Here is a 12,995-nt window from a genome sequence, read left to right on the forward strand (position 1 = left end):
TTCCTCACCATGTCTGCCCTGTGAGTCGACTTCCTGGAGATGTGGGTGAGATATAACCATGCTGTTCGTCAGCCAGTGCATGTATAAATACTTAACAGCTCGTCCTAGTAACCCCCCCTCCCCGCGCGCATAAAGCGTGTAAAAGTCATGACTTTAATGACCTTGACCGCCTTCTACCTGAAGTCTTGTTTCCAGCATGCCTGAAGTACACAAATACGGCCAGTCTATAGTGGCAAAAGACCCTCATCACCCTTCCAGGTGGAGAGGCTAAAGGCGAAACACCTCCTGTCCTTGTCACCTTGTCCGAAAGCCCTGTCCCTGCCAGCAGACCGATTCGGATGTACTGTAACTGTAGTGTGACTGAGCCTAGGGGTGGAACAGCAGCCGCCCTTCCGCCGAAGCAGCGGTGCTATAATACCAGGCGCGATTTTATTGTCCGTTTAATTTCTTTATTCGGATTTGACTCGGATCAGCAGAATCCGTGCTTCGTAGACATATAGTGTAAAAGTGTCAACTGTGCACACGTTAAGGGCGTGTCTATAAAATAAATTGCCGTTGTTTCTCTTGGAAGAAAATGAAACCGCAATTTAACGTGCAATTTGTGTTCATTTGACACGTCGCCAAATAGGCTTTCTTGGAATCGGAAGCAATGGAAAAGGCGGGATATTCTCAGGGATGTGACTCTAGACTAACTTATCAAAAGCAAATTTGATTTTCCTTCCTTATCCTTCACAAGGACAAAAAAAAACCGCTGCCAGCTTTTAAGAGCCTTTTCAACAAGACTCATACAGTAATTTATCAAAAATTAATATTGCACTTTAATTAACGAACGTTTCACTTTATCAACATTTGTAAAACATTGCCTACTTTTGCAATAGATATGTCAAATAAGGAAAATATTTAAAAAATAGAATCCACTTTCTCGTTCCCTAAATGTTATTCATTCATTGTTCGCTTTACTGACACCTTGCGGTCACACACAGAATTTCATTAGATTCTTCAGTCTAGCAGTTTTTCTTCATCACACTAAACAGCGTTACGTTCCCGTGTTTGTTAGGAAAACTATCGTTTAAAGATATAAAACTAAGCAGAAATATATTTATATATATTTGTACATTATAGCCAACTTTTTTGACAGTAAAACATGTATACAATAGTTTAGCACCTCTGATGTTGGCATACAGTATTTCAAAAGGAAAATACAAAGTGTAGAAAAAAAAAAGTAGAATTGACTTGGCAGTAGAAACCTGTAGCAGCTTATTAGGGTGTGATAGCATATGCTTTGTTTTATCATTGTACAAATACGTCTAGCACTTAATGCAGTCACCATTTTTCATATAAGTTAGGTCAGCTAAAATAAAATCCATATAAAACACAGGAAAACAAACACAAAAAATGTATATAGAGAAATGCCCCATTAGATTAAAATTTGAGAGAAGATTTTACAATCTATACAGCCGTAAAAGTTTGTGTCTATGCAGAAAGAGCTACTGCCCCCCCTGGTGGTCAGCTTTGCCCAGGCAATCCTTGAGTCCGTCCTGGAGGTCGGCCAGCTGGTGTGAGTGGCTGCTGAGGGTGCCGTTGATCTGTGAGAGGTAGGTGTCCGAGTGCCTCTCCAGCTCCCCGCGGATGCGCTCCAGGTCCTCGGCCAGCTCGCTCAGGCCGCCACAGCGGCCCTCCACCTTGGTGACACGGCTGTCCACGGCCTGCACCTCCTGCTGCACGTCCAGCGCCGTGCTGCGGCAGCCCTGCAGCTCCCCGGCCAGCCGCCTGCCCAGGCTCTGCAGCTCGGCCTTCAGCTGGATGAGCCTGCGCTCGCTGGAGCCCAGCTGCGCAGCCTGCCTGCCCACCACCTGCACGATGCCCTGCATCTGCCCAGCCAGACGGCCCTCTCGCTCCTGCCAGGTGGAGTTGGCATGCGTCACCTCGCTGGCAAACAGGTTGACCGAGTCGCGTAGACCCTTCAGCGTGCGGTTCACAGAGTTGACGCTGACTTTCAGCAGTGTGATCTCGCCCTGAATCGATCCCTCGGCCTCCTCCTTCTCTAGCCTGACCAACAAGGCCTGCAAGGAGCCATTGAGCCTGTCCAGTTGATCCTTATAGGTGTCTAACCGCCCTGACAGCTTCTTTTCTAAACCCTTGCATTCCTCGATCTCGGCATGGAGCTGGGTGACATCCTCTCCAGGAGCAGGGGAGCAGGCGGAAGTGCACAGGAGCTCCAAGTCTGTTAGCTGCTTTTGGAGCCCATCCAGGCCAGTCTCCACCCTCTGACGCACAGACTCAATTTCTGTTTCCAGCGTGGGCACAACTCGTCCCTCCAAGACGGTCGGTGTCGTGGCGTTACTCATCTCCTCCACAGCCACAAATAGCCGGTCCCCGAGACTCTTCAGCTTCTCGTCCAGCAGGACCTTGAAGCCATCCAAGGAATCTAGGCCATCCGGAAATCTGTCGCCGAAGCTCCCCTTCTCTGTCACATTGATCCTGGAATCCATGTCATCCAGGGTCCCCTGTAGGGTATTCGTGTGCTCGTGGAACATGGTCTGGAATTGTCTCTGGGACTCGGTGAGACCCTTTACTGACTCTTCCAGCAGCAGTACTCTCTGTTCCAGGTTGGAGACCAGCCCACAGCAGCTCTCTGTCTGGGTGAGGCCCTGGATCTGAGCCTGCAGGTTGCCCAACTCTTCCCTGAGGCCTGTCTCCCTGCCGTCGAGTGACAGCTGTATCTGTTCCTGGCCGCTGATGTTGTCCAGCAGACACTTGCGTTGCACCTCCCCTATGCGGTCTTCACAGTGGTTCTCCACGCCTGACAGCCGCCTTTCGAAGCCGTCCAGGATGTCGGTTCGCACATTAGCCAGTCGAGTATCCAGAAGCTCTTCCAGGGGCTTTTGAGAACCGTCGATACCCGGCTGGCCAGAGACGACCTGCATCAGCTGCTTGAGCTGCCCGTCGTGCCCGAGCACCATACCGTGAATTTCGTCCAGCATCTCGCTCTTCGTCCTCAGGTCCTCCTTCACCTCTGTCACCCTCCCTACCAGGTCCCCGAGGCCAGGGAAGCCCTCGCCGCCTTCCAGGCCGTCAGGTGTGCCATCAGGGATCACACCAAAGCCGACTGACGAGTCCGACAGCCGGGGAGCAGTGTTAAGCAGGGTGCCCAGCATCTTGTTAGTGTCCTCTCGCAGGGACGAGCGCAGCCGCTCCTCCAGACCCGTCACAAAGCCATTCAGCGTGTTTAGGCTCTGAGACAAACGTCGGATGTCCTCCTCCATGCGGTCCAGGCGCTCTCCTGTCACTCCAGCAAACTTCTGGCCTACAGTGACACAGTAAATGCACAACGTGATTATCTTATTTATCTTTATTTAGCAGAGGTACAGGGCATCCACAGGGGGACACCTTTATGGGATGCCCATCCACTACAGGGAATCTGTCTCTACAGACAATTTAGGGACATCTCTTTTCTTAATGACATGATTTTGGACTGAGGGAGGAATCTGAAGTGGCCAGAGGAAACAAGTTACACAAGAAGAGAACATGTGAACTTTACAGATACAGATCCAGAGAAGGGAATCAAGCCCACAGCCCTGGAGATGTGAGGCAACAGCACCACCCACTGAGCCACAGTGCTGCCCAAAGCTATATTGCACCAGGGATTTACGGACACCTGTTTAATGGAGGCGGTTCAGTAATTACCATAGTTGGATTTCATATGCCCTGATGGCAGGAGTCCAGTGGGGAATGGCTCCGCCTCCTCTGGTCCGACCGGAAACGGCTTCATGGGCTCTAGGTGACCGCTGGGGAATGACTTTTGGCCTGGGTGTGGCCTTGGCCGACCGTAGGGGTAGCCCTTGAAATTCGGCCGGGGTACGGATCCTTTGAAAGGCGGCATCATCAGGTCCGGCAGCGACGTGGGGCCCTCATGGCAGCCCTCCCCGGAGAAGCCAGGGCAGCACCTCCATTCAAGCTCCGTCACAACCTTGTAGCCCACCTTGTACTTGGGTTTGTAGAAGGTCCGGTACCTGCGTGATGTCAGATGTGAGGTGATGAAAAGTCAATGAGCTATTTCAGCCAGACAGCTCAAAGTATTGCACATTCACTCAAGAGTGAAGCCAATGCTTGCTTACACAATCCTTTATGTAAGCATTGCCTTTAAAGACAGACTATAAAAAGAACATCCTGCAGTTTTTATTGCCGTATGTTAATTACTACATTTTCTTGGGGCACAAATACACAGTAATCAATGGAGTCTTGGATATGGGGCACAGTTTATAATTTAAATACAAAGGTCTATTTGTTGAGGGATGAATGATGCCAAGTTAAATATGGGGGGGGGGGGGGGATTGACACTAATGCGTTTCCATATTCAACGCTGATTTACATCTTTAAATATTAAAAACCTATTTCCAATTTTTATAGATAGAATTTCTGTTTTATTCTTAAGTCCGGCTCTTTCTCCTAAGACCAAAATATTGTTTTACGAGTAAACTAAATAAATATTCTTTCCAGAACATTCATTGACAGTAACTCAAGCGAATTAATTTAATTTCTCCTCCAGGTGTTGGCAGGCTGCTGTAGCACAAATGAGTGATACTTTTTTAAAACCAGGCAAATATTTAATTGTTTAATCACATCAGATATTACACTAATTTAATCTAGATTATCATGCTTAGTAATTTTTTTCGTGGAATCCATGAATTCGCTAGCCCTGTCTATGGGAATTTGTGATGTGACTTTCGCGAATGTTTCGATTTTTTGAATGACTCTTCGGTATGAACGATGGGAGTCGAGTCGTACTTGAGAGCCATTGTTTTTTTTTATCATTGTGCGCACATCTCACTGCGTGCCCCAAGTCCATTCTACTCTCCTATACGTGAACAGTGAGAACCAGCCAGTCAAAAGAGGTAGACGCTGGCGCAGAATGAGCAAGATTTGTCGGTTGCTGTTTACACAAATGCGGAATGAAATTATACCGGTGGGATATGTAAGAAATTCCCATCACTAATGATAATACAGCTACATCAGACATCGTAATGTCAGACTTTGACACTAGAGGTTAGTAAAGAGCCATTTCTGAGGCTGTCTAGTTGCTGTGCTTTTTAAACGTTTGAGATTGGGCGTGCACCAGATAAAATTATCCTAGACACTAAGATATTTAATATCTGATATTTACCCGCCTGTTGTTTTGCTTGGGGCATATTGGCATTAATTACATTGCTGATTAAATTATAAATAAATAAATACACGTTAATGGGGAAATGTAATTTGTTTGACTACTTACGCAACAGTAGGACACTTCTGCCCCCATGAACACTTCTTATATTCCGCTTTGACATAAGTTTCGGTTCCATCTTGCATTGTGCACGAGATGTTCTTCTGGACCACATAAGCACAATGGTTTCTGTTCAAAGAGGGAAAACATTTGTTTTTCAACATTTTAACAACACTTACACCTAAAGGACTGCGGGTGACCGCTGCTCGTACGAATGAGTCTGGATACACGCCTTGATATCTTTACGTAATACCCCCCGCGCCAAATTCAGCTGTAGGCAGTATGAAGGTTGCAGAACTTCCTGATTTGGTCTGTGGGGGACACAGAAATGGCAAGACTGGTTTGTGACAAACGGGGACGGACCAACACAGAGGACATTTCACATTTATCGTGGGGGGATAGCAGACAAGAAAAAAACGGTGTCAGGTCGACAGGGGGTCGCTACTGGAAGAGCTGCGGTCTCGTCACCTGATTTCACCCCCACCCCTAGGACATTCACACTAATTTAATGTGTCACGTAAATAACACTTCACAGCACGAAAATTACCCACATTCCTCATTTTGCTGAAAGTTAATAAACAAACGAAAAGCCGAGCGTCATTTTCGTTAGTGTCCAATGCAACGTCTTTGGGAACAACGAATACCACAAACGGGCTTAGCCTTTCTCACATACGACTAGATAACTGAATATTAGCATGCCAATTTTTAACACAAGCCGTAAACATCCGCTGTTTATTTTAAGACGCATGACGGGCGTCGTTATGACCGACCGAGTATTTTAAGCTTAACCCCGATAGCAGTTCCTTCAATCAATCAATCAGTCAATAATGTCAAGCCCCAGGTAAACTTGACTTAGCCCGTGATATTTTCAATACAAATCCTCCTGAGACTCGCATTTAGATAGATGAACGACAATTGAAACTGTTCAAACGTTAAGTTGCGACAAAGTCGATCATGCCCAGCTGAGAATGTTCTTAGCACTTTCCCGAACAGCTATTAGAGGCATTTGAGGAATCCCTTGGTTGGCTTTTGACCATTTCATTCATGGCTTAGGGAGGCATTTTCTGGTAATAAATAAACCGCGAACGGCTTAGTGCAGTGGTTCTCAACCTTATTCGCACCGCGACCGCGCACTTTTACCATGCCGGTGTTACACCAATTAATTCTATATCAAGTAGGCTATAGGTTTAAATTAATGCTATGATCTGCAATTTACACCGATCGATGCCTATTGCACAAATCTGATTGGATGTGGCAGTGAATTTTAAATTAAGCATCTGTGGTTTGGATTCTTGGATTGTTTGAATGTTCATTAGTTTTGCGCTAAGCATTTGCAGGCTGTTTATACTGTATAGGTTAATTCTAGGATTTGGGCTGGGAAATCTGATCGTGGATCAGCATAGGAGCTTGCTGGTTTTTAAAATGCCTACATTTCCAGCTCTGCCTCCCGACTCTTTCAGAACTTGGGTCGCGACTAATGGGTTTCGCTGGCTTAGTGGAAACTGATGTGCTAGTTACTGGTTTATATTTAAACATAAATATATGCAGCAAGATAAGCGAGTTTTTCTAAACTGTCCATCGGCTTTGAGTGTGTGTTTGACCAGCAGAGGGTGTTTCATACACTGTTCTTCCTGGGATATTTTCCAGGAGCCTCTGGGACCGTGTACTGGATAAGCGGTTTTGGCAGACAGCGGTTTGGTTGCTTATCTGATGGGTTTATACGTTTCATATGTATTATGCATTCATCATAAATGATATTCAATGAAATAACTGAGCATGTGAAACCCCAAAAATGGAATGTGGTGAGTCTATAATGGGCTGTATTGTGTTTCTGTGTCTAGCCTCGTGTCTTCTGATGGATCACCTCGTTCTGGGTGTCCCCTGCCTCACGCTCTCCGCCTCCCTCACCTCGTACTGAAAATTTCCAACACTTATGGAATTTGGATGGATGGAGTAACTGGGTTTCAAGTCCCTGCCATGGCTTACCATTTGTGGAGTTTGCATGTACACACACACACACACACACACACAGAGACAGACAGACAGACAGACAGACAGACAGAGAGAGAGAGAGAGAGAGAGAGAGAGAGAGAGAGAGAGAGAGAGAGAGAGAGAGAGAGAGAGAGAGAGAGAGAGAGAGAGAGAGAGAGAGAGAGAGAGAGAGAGAGAGAGAGAGAGTCAGTCAGTCAGTCAGTCAGTCAGTCAGTCAGTCAAAAAACATGCTGCAGCTAATCAGAGTTACCAAATTGCCTGTGTGAGTGACTGCTGTGTGACTGTGCCCTGTAATGGGTTGGCACCCCATCCTGGGTTGTTCACTGCCTTGCACCCATAAGCTCTGGGATAGGCTTCGGACCCCCAACAACTCTGAATAGGACAAGCAGTCACGGAAATAAGATGGATGGACCAAATAGAATGGTTGTAATATCGTGACTTATCTACACAGAGTATTGAGGTTTCAGGATTTTTTTTCATGGGAGTCACTCTAAAGCGATTCAGTCTCCATCGAATCAACTTTGGATGAAATACGACTAACTCAAGAAGTCCATGCCTGGGATCTATGCCTTCTGTGTTTTTCTAACCTATCATTAAGCTACATTTTCTCCTTCATTTGCGGAGCTACTAATTTGCCATGGCCTGCATATTTTGCTTTATCGCATTATCTGTTTATTTTCTTCTTTCTGTTACTGCCTCACTGGGCTCTGTGTTCTTTAATCTATTCAGAGCATTTTTGGTTCTTGAAAGGCGCTATAAAAATTACTATTGTTTTTGCTATTATTATTATTATTATTATTTTTACCTACCCAGACTTAATCATGTATAAATGTCACACTAGGCGAAGACAGATTCTTGCTGTGTTCATGAAATCTAGCATCCACTCTGATAGTCATTTTTCACCCAGCTGGACAACGGGTCCACAGTTTAAATGCCAGGAGACAATGTCCGCACCCCTACAGGAAGCTGTGGGAGATCCCGGGCTGATCCATCTGCACGAGAGGGGAGTAACCTCTGCTCAGGAGAGGAGATGAGAGAGATACTTCCATCACATCCATCTACTAGAAGGCCTGTGTTTAACACAGAGGCTTACATCATCCTATTTAATCCCTTCGAAAATATTTGTATTTTTCTGAACCAAAAAATACCCCCTCTGGCATGTGGGGTCTCACTGTATATAGCGTTACGTTTTGGGCCTTATGTTCCTCCCATCCCCCACCCTCAAGTAATACCAAATTCCCTCTAAGATTCCCATATGGCCCTCTGCAAGTATTATTACAAGGAACACCCCCCCTCCCCCCATCCCAGAAATTGAAAACGCTGCATTAATACGGTCGCTTCTACCACAAACCATGAGAAGGTGGCCATAATCTGACCTCTGAAATTTATTGGCGCAGTGGGGGCAGGGGGCGGTTGGGGGGGAGGTTGTTGGTGCACAGGACCTGACCCTACATTTTAGCTGTTTAGCGACTGTCTCCGCCTGGGTCTTTCCTTTAAAGCGAAAAAACCTGCTCTTAAATGTTTTCCAGATCGAACTGGGCCCCAGAATGTCAGGGTAATGAATAAGGCACCTGTCGTTTCTGCTGCGTTTCAAAGAAAAATAAAGCAGCCTCAAAATGCCACGATGACATTTTCTCCATTATTTTCAATTAAGTCCCGTTTCTTCTCTGTCCGAGGGATCGGTTTCAGCTCCTGTGTCACTGAATAGCTGGTAGAAAGGTTGCTATTGAATGTAGTTTTATCAGCAGTATGTGGACCCAGTGCCAGAAATCTACATGTTGCATACCCCCCCCCCCCCCCCATAACAGATGCGGTTTGGCACAGTCCCATCTCAGTTCCATAGAAATATTGACCAAGCCTCTGTGGTACGGCCTACCGGGGGGGGTTATGAAGAAAGGATCTCTTAGTGATGTTCACATCCCGCCGTGTGTTTTCACGTGCAGCTCAATCCACTTGGGGACTAATCGGGGGGGGGGGGGGGGTACTGCCCAGTCAGGCTGCTGAAAAATGGATTCCATATGTAAGGAGGTAGTAGGGGGCAATCAGGCGACCTTCCTGCATGGATACACACACCTTCAGCAGGTCGGAACGGGCAGCAGCCTCCTGCCTTCAGGAGGTGCGATTTCACGTGGCCACCTGCACGTTTGTTTAGTCTGTAGGGTCAGTAGTGATGTAGGGCTCTGTGGGGGGGGGTGCGTTACATCACCAATAGCCTAAAACTAAGTAAGCCCCGTCCCACTCAGCCTCCAGGACTCCCCCGTCCTCCGATGCCCTGTGCAGTGCCACACTGCCCCCCCCCCCCAAGAAAGCTGCCAAAAAGTGGGGCTTGGGTCCCCTACACTCTGCCTTTCTTAATATTGCACCTCAGATGACAAAAGGATGAAAATAGAACAGATCCATTCACCATCTTCCATTACAGCTTATACTGGGTCTCGGGGAGGCTGGAGCCAATCCCAGGAAGTACGGAGCAGGAGGCAGGTGACGGGGGATGTCTGTGACAGGTGTGACAGGAAGTGTCCCCTTAAACCATATTCAAACAGCATGCAGCAAAGAGATGGAATCAAAACCCCTTTAGGTTCGATACTCTGTCTCCTCCCTGTCACTCAGCGAATCAAAACAGAAATCACTGGTTAATGGTAAGGTTGCACCCCCCGTTGGACCCAATGGCAGGTGCAGTGTGCACTAAGCGGCTGAGTATTGTGAGTATTGTCATGCTCAGGCTAGGCCCCCTTGTTAGAGTGGTCAGTAAAGGCGTTGGGGTGAATCAAACTCAGCTCTTTGACCGTTACAATTGGCAGGTCAGAAGAAAGGCTTAGGCCCTATTAGATTGTACCAGCCACCCCCTGCATAGGGAGTTTGTGCTTCTACCTTGAGGTAGAAAATATAGAGTTCCTACTCATAGGACTAAAAGATTTGTACTGCAAGTTGGGTAAATTTGCAGAAATTATGGCATAAGCAACCAGCTCACTTTTCTTTCTTCTCATGAAATGTCCTTCTATTGTACGATATGGTAATAGTATTCTTCTGTTCTAGCTGATTTGTTCTGTATGTTGTGTTTATGATGGATTGTTTGTTTTTGAAACCTCTCTGCAACTAAAGTCCATACCCCTCTCGTTCCGGCATCCCCTCAGCCTGTCGCCAATTGTAAACTTTGCCCAAAAACTCGCATGCTCTTCACGCAAAGGATAATGGAGAGAAATCTCAGAAACACCCTAGAAATCCTTCACATATGCATCTGCCTTCCATATTGGTCCTGCTCAGCACCTACGTGTTTTGAAGGATCCTGGTTTCATAACCACAGTCATATGAGTCTACATTCCTCGCCTGGGCCTCAACCCTCGAACTGGACTTGTAACCCGCTCTGATCGCATGACCGATCCCCAGAGTGCAGCCTGGCCAAGGTAGGCCTATGACACGTCTATTAAAGTCACCGAGCAAGGCGAGGATGTAACAGAGAATCCTTTGTTTTTTCTTGGCTTGTTAGGCACCGTATAAGAGCGATGGAGGAAGCAGATCCGGAACAGCGGATCTCGGAGCGCCTGAGCATTCCACCAGCACCTTAGAAACCGCAAGAGACGAACACCCGACCCCCGTTGTGCAATGCCCGCGTTCCTTGGGGGATTCGGAAAGGAGAACAATCCTAATCAGTCGCCTGTGAATTAATTTCCCCGGGATCAAACTGCCTGAAGCAGGAGTTGGAGCAGGAACGAAATTGCAGGTGTGGATGTGGAATATCAGAGATTTCGGTGTGGATTCCATGGGGTCGGGTGAACGGCTCCCATGCACGCAGAAACCTTTCCCCCTACCTGGCCCCACTGTCCCCCTGGCCACCTCCCCCAGGCCTGAAGCTGAGGCAGAGCTTTGGACTCCCATGAGCGACATCCTTTGAACACCTCCCTCATTTTCTCATCAATGGGATTGGTGTATGGCTCAGGTTAGGATGCTTTGCCTGTAACCAGAACGTTGCCAGTTCAAATCCTGGACATGGCCCTTAAGCCCCTCCCCCAATGACTCCAGGGACTGTGTGGTCCTGCTTTCTCAAAAATGAACACAGTGTTGGATAAAAGCATCTGCTTAGTAAATAAATGCAACTGGACCGAACTCAGGGACTCAGCTGGTCCCAGAGGAAGAGAGGGTGACAGTCTGAGGGACGGGTTTAGTTAACGAGGTAGCTTATGTAGCACACCAACCATGAATGAGTCACACCCGTGCTGTTAATATTAATACTACTACTACTAATAATAATACTAATTATTATTATTAGTATTATTAGTAGTATTATTATTATTATATACAATATATATTTTTTAATTATGATGTTGTCCTGTTTGCTCATATCACTTAGCTCAGGAGATCTCGTAGATCCACTTTGTGAATTCTTACATTAATCTTCTCCCATTCACATTGTAGGTGTATAAATAAGTCAAAGGAGCATAACACAGCATATCTCCCCCCTCCCCCCCTCACAGAGACCTCCCTAATGTCACATGTTGAGCATCAAGCACACAGCAGCCCTTCATCTCACACGCGTGTTACACTCTACACGTTAACACGCTCGTGCACACGGATAAAACGTCACGAGTGCCGGTTGCGGTCCTGACGTTCTGATCGCTGATGGCTCCCCTCGCCATGTTAAGTTTGTCATCGAGCACCGAGTGTCACAAGCCTAAGCTGGAAGCTTGCAAAGTCCCTTGGCAGCTACAGGGCAGCCTAACTGTAGCTTTTTTGTATCTCGGCAGAGACGTAAATGCACCCAAGCGCAACATTAGCCGTTTATTTTATTGGGGCTGCTGTGGGTTCAGATGACAATCAGTCGCACTCCTGCAGGCACGTACGTTTGGCACTTGTACTCACTTGTGCCTCCCCATGGGCTTCCCGGGGGTGTAGTGGGGGGCGGCGCCAGACTTGAACAGGCTGTATCTGTACGGGCTGCCGTAGGTTCCTTTGGCGTCAGCTGAGCAGAAGAACAATCCAAGGATGGAGTGATGCAGTGCGAGCAGGCTGAGGAGCTGCTTCATCTTCAGCTCTGTGTCGCAAACAGCGGCAAAAGAAAAGCAGAGAGACCTCGCGGGACGATCACATGAAAACAGCGTCTCGGCGCTGGCTCAGAAAAATAGTGGGGTTTTCCGTTTGGTTCCAGAAGGTCTGTGAAGTTGACGTCCTCAGTTTGACTGTAGGCGAACCTGTGGCTTCTGTGTCTGCTGCAGCCGGGCGCAGAGAGAGAGAGAGAGAGAGAGAGAGATACAAGGGAGAAGAGAGGAGAGGGGTGGGGAGGGGAGGACGGAACGCACAGATGTGATGGGTAACGGAGCAGGCAGGCAGAAGAGAACGAGGGTGAGTGAGAGACTGAGAGAGAGAGAGAGAGAGAGAGAGAGAGGGTGAGGCACAAGGAGAGCTACTGCAGGCTCTAAGACGGCTTCTGGCTGTGGGACCTGCTGATGGGACAGCGTCAGCCAAACTGCGCTCTCCCCCGGCACGAGGGCCCGCTAGAGCCTCTTCAAAGGGGGCAGGCTGCCGGGTGGGGGGGGGGGGGGGGATTTGCATATCCCTCCCAAACCACCAACTTGGAATGCTTTCCAAAAAAAAAGGGACTCAGGCCACGGGGAAGTGGGGTGGGGCAAACCCCCAATCCAATCCAATTTTCGGGAGGGAGGAAGCAGCATAGCCCTGCCAAATCCATCCCACCCCCCCCAGCTCCAGTAAGGCCCCCTCCGCCCTCTCCGACATTAACGAGAAGAGG

The 12,995-nt window shown here is 47.7% G+C and overlaps 1 protein-coding gene across 3 annotated transcripts; it reads right to left on the bottom strand.

Moving 5' to 3' along the window:
• Positions 1-759: 759 nt before the first annotated feature.
• Positions 760-12,711, bottom strand: emilin3b (elastin microfibril interfacer 3b). Of its 3 annotated transcripts, XM_023798876.2 has the most exons (5): positions 5,815-5,983; positions 5,496-5,574; positions 5,273-5,392; positions 3,688-4,013; positions 760-3,307 (listed from the first exon to the last, which is right to left on the bottom strand). In XM_023798876.2, exons 3-5 carry the CDS (start codon positions 5,347-5,349, stop codon positions 1,488-1,490), a joined length of 2,223 nt encoding a protein of 740 aa, XP_023654644.1. In that variant the 5' UTR covers positions 5,350-5,392; positions 5,496-5,574; positions 5,815-5,983; the 3' UTR covers positions 760-1,487. The 3 variants fall into 3 exon arrangements, with proteins under 3 accessions (XP_023654644.1, XP_023654643.1, XP_072557928.1); XM_023798875.2 differs by lacking the exons at positions 5,496-5,574; positions 5,815-5,983 and adding an exon at positions 12,110-12,711; XM_072701827.1 differs by having other exon boundaries at positions 5,496-5,983.
• Positions 12,712-12,995: the final 284 nt, after the last annotated feature.

The sequence above is a fragment of the Paramormyrops kingsleyae genome, chromosome 18 (assembly GCF_048594095.1).
Source record: "Paramormyrops kingsleyae isolate MSU_618 chromosome 18, PKINGS_0.4, whole genome shotgun sequence".
Lineage (NCBI taxonomy): Eukaryota > Metazoa > Chordata > Actinopteri > Osteoglossiformes > Mormyridae > Paramormyrops > Paramormyrops kingsleyae.

Excerpts from the sequence above, each read along its gene's own strand:
- emilin3b (XM_023798875.2), bottom strand. The coding sequence starts at position 12,273 with ATGAAGCAGCTCCTCAGCCTGCTCGCACTGCATCACTCCATCCTTGGA. Across the intron at positions 5,393-12,109 it reads AAGCCCATGGGGAGGCACAA|AAACCATTGTGCTTATGTGG; the intron begins GTGAGTACAAGT and ends CTCTTTGAACAG. Across the intron at positions 4,014-5,272 it reads CAGAAGTGTCCTACTGTTGC|GTACCGGACCTTCTACAAAC; the intron begins GTAAGTAGTCAA and ends GACATCACGCAG.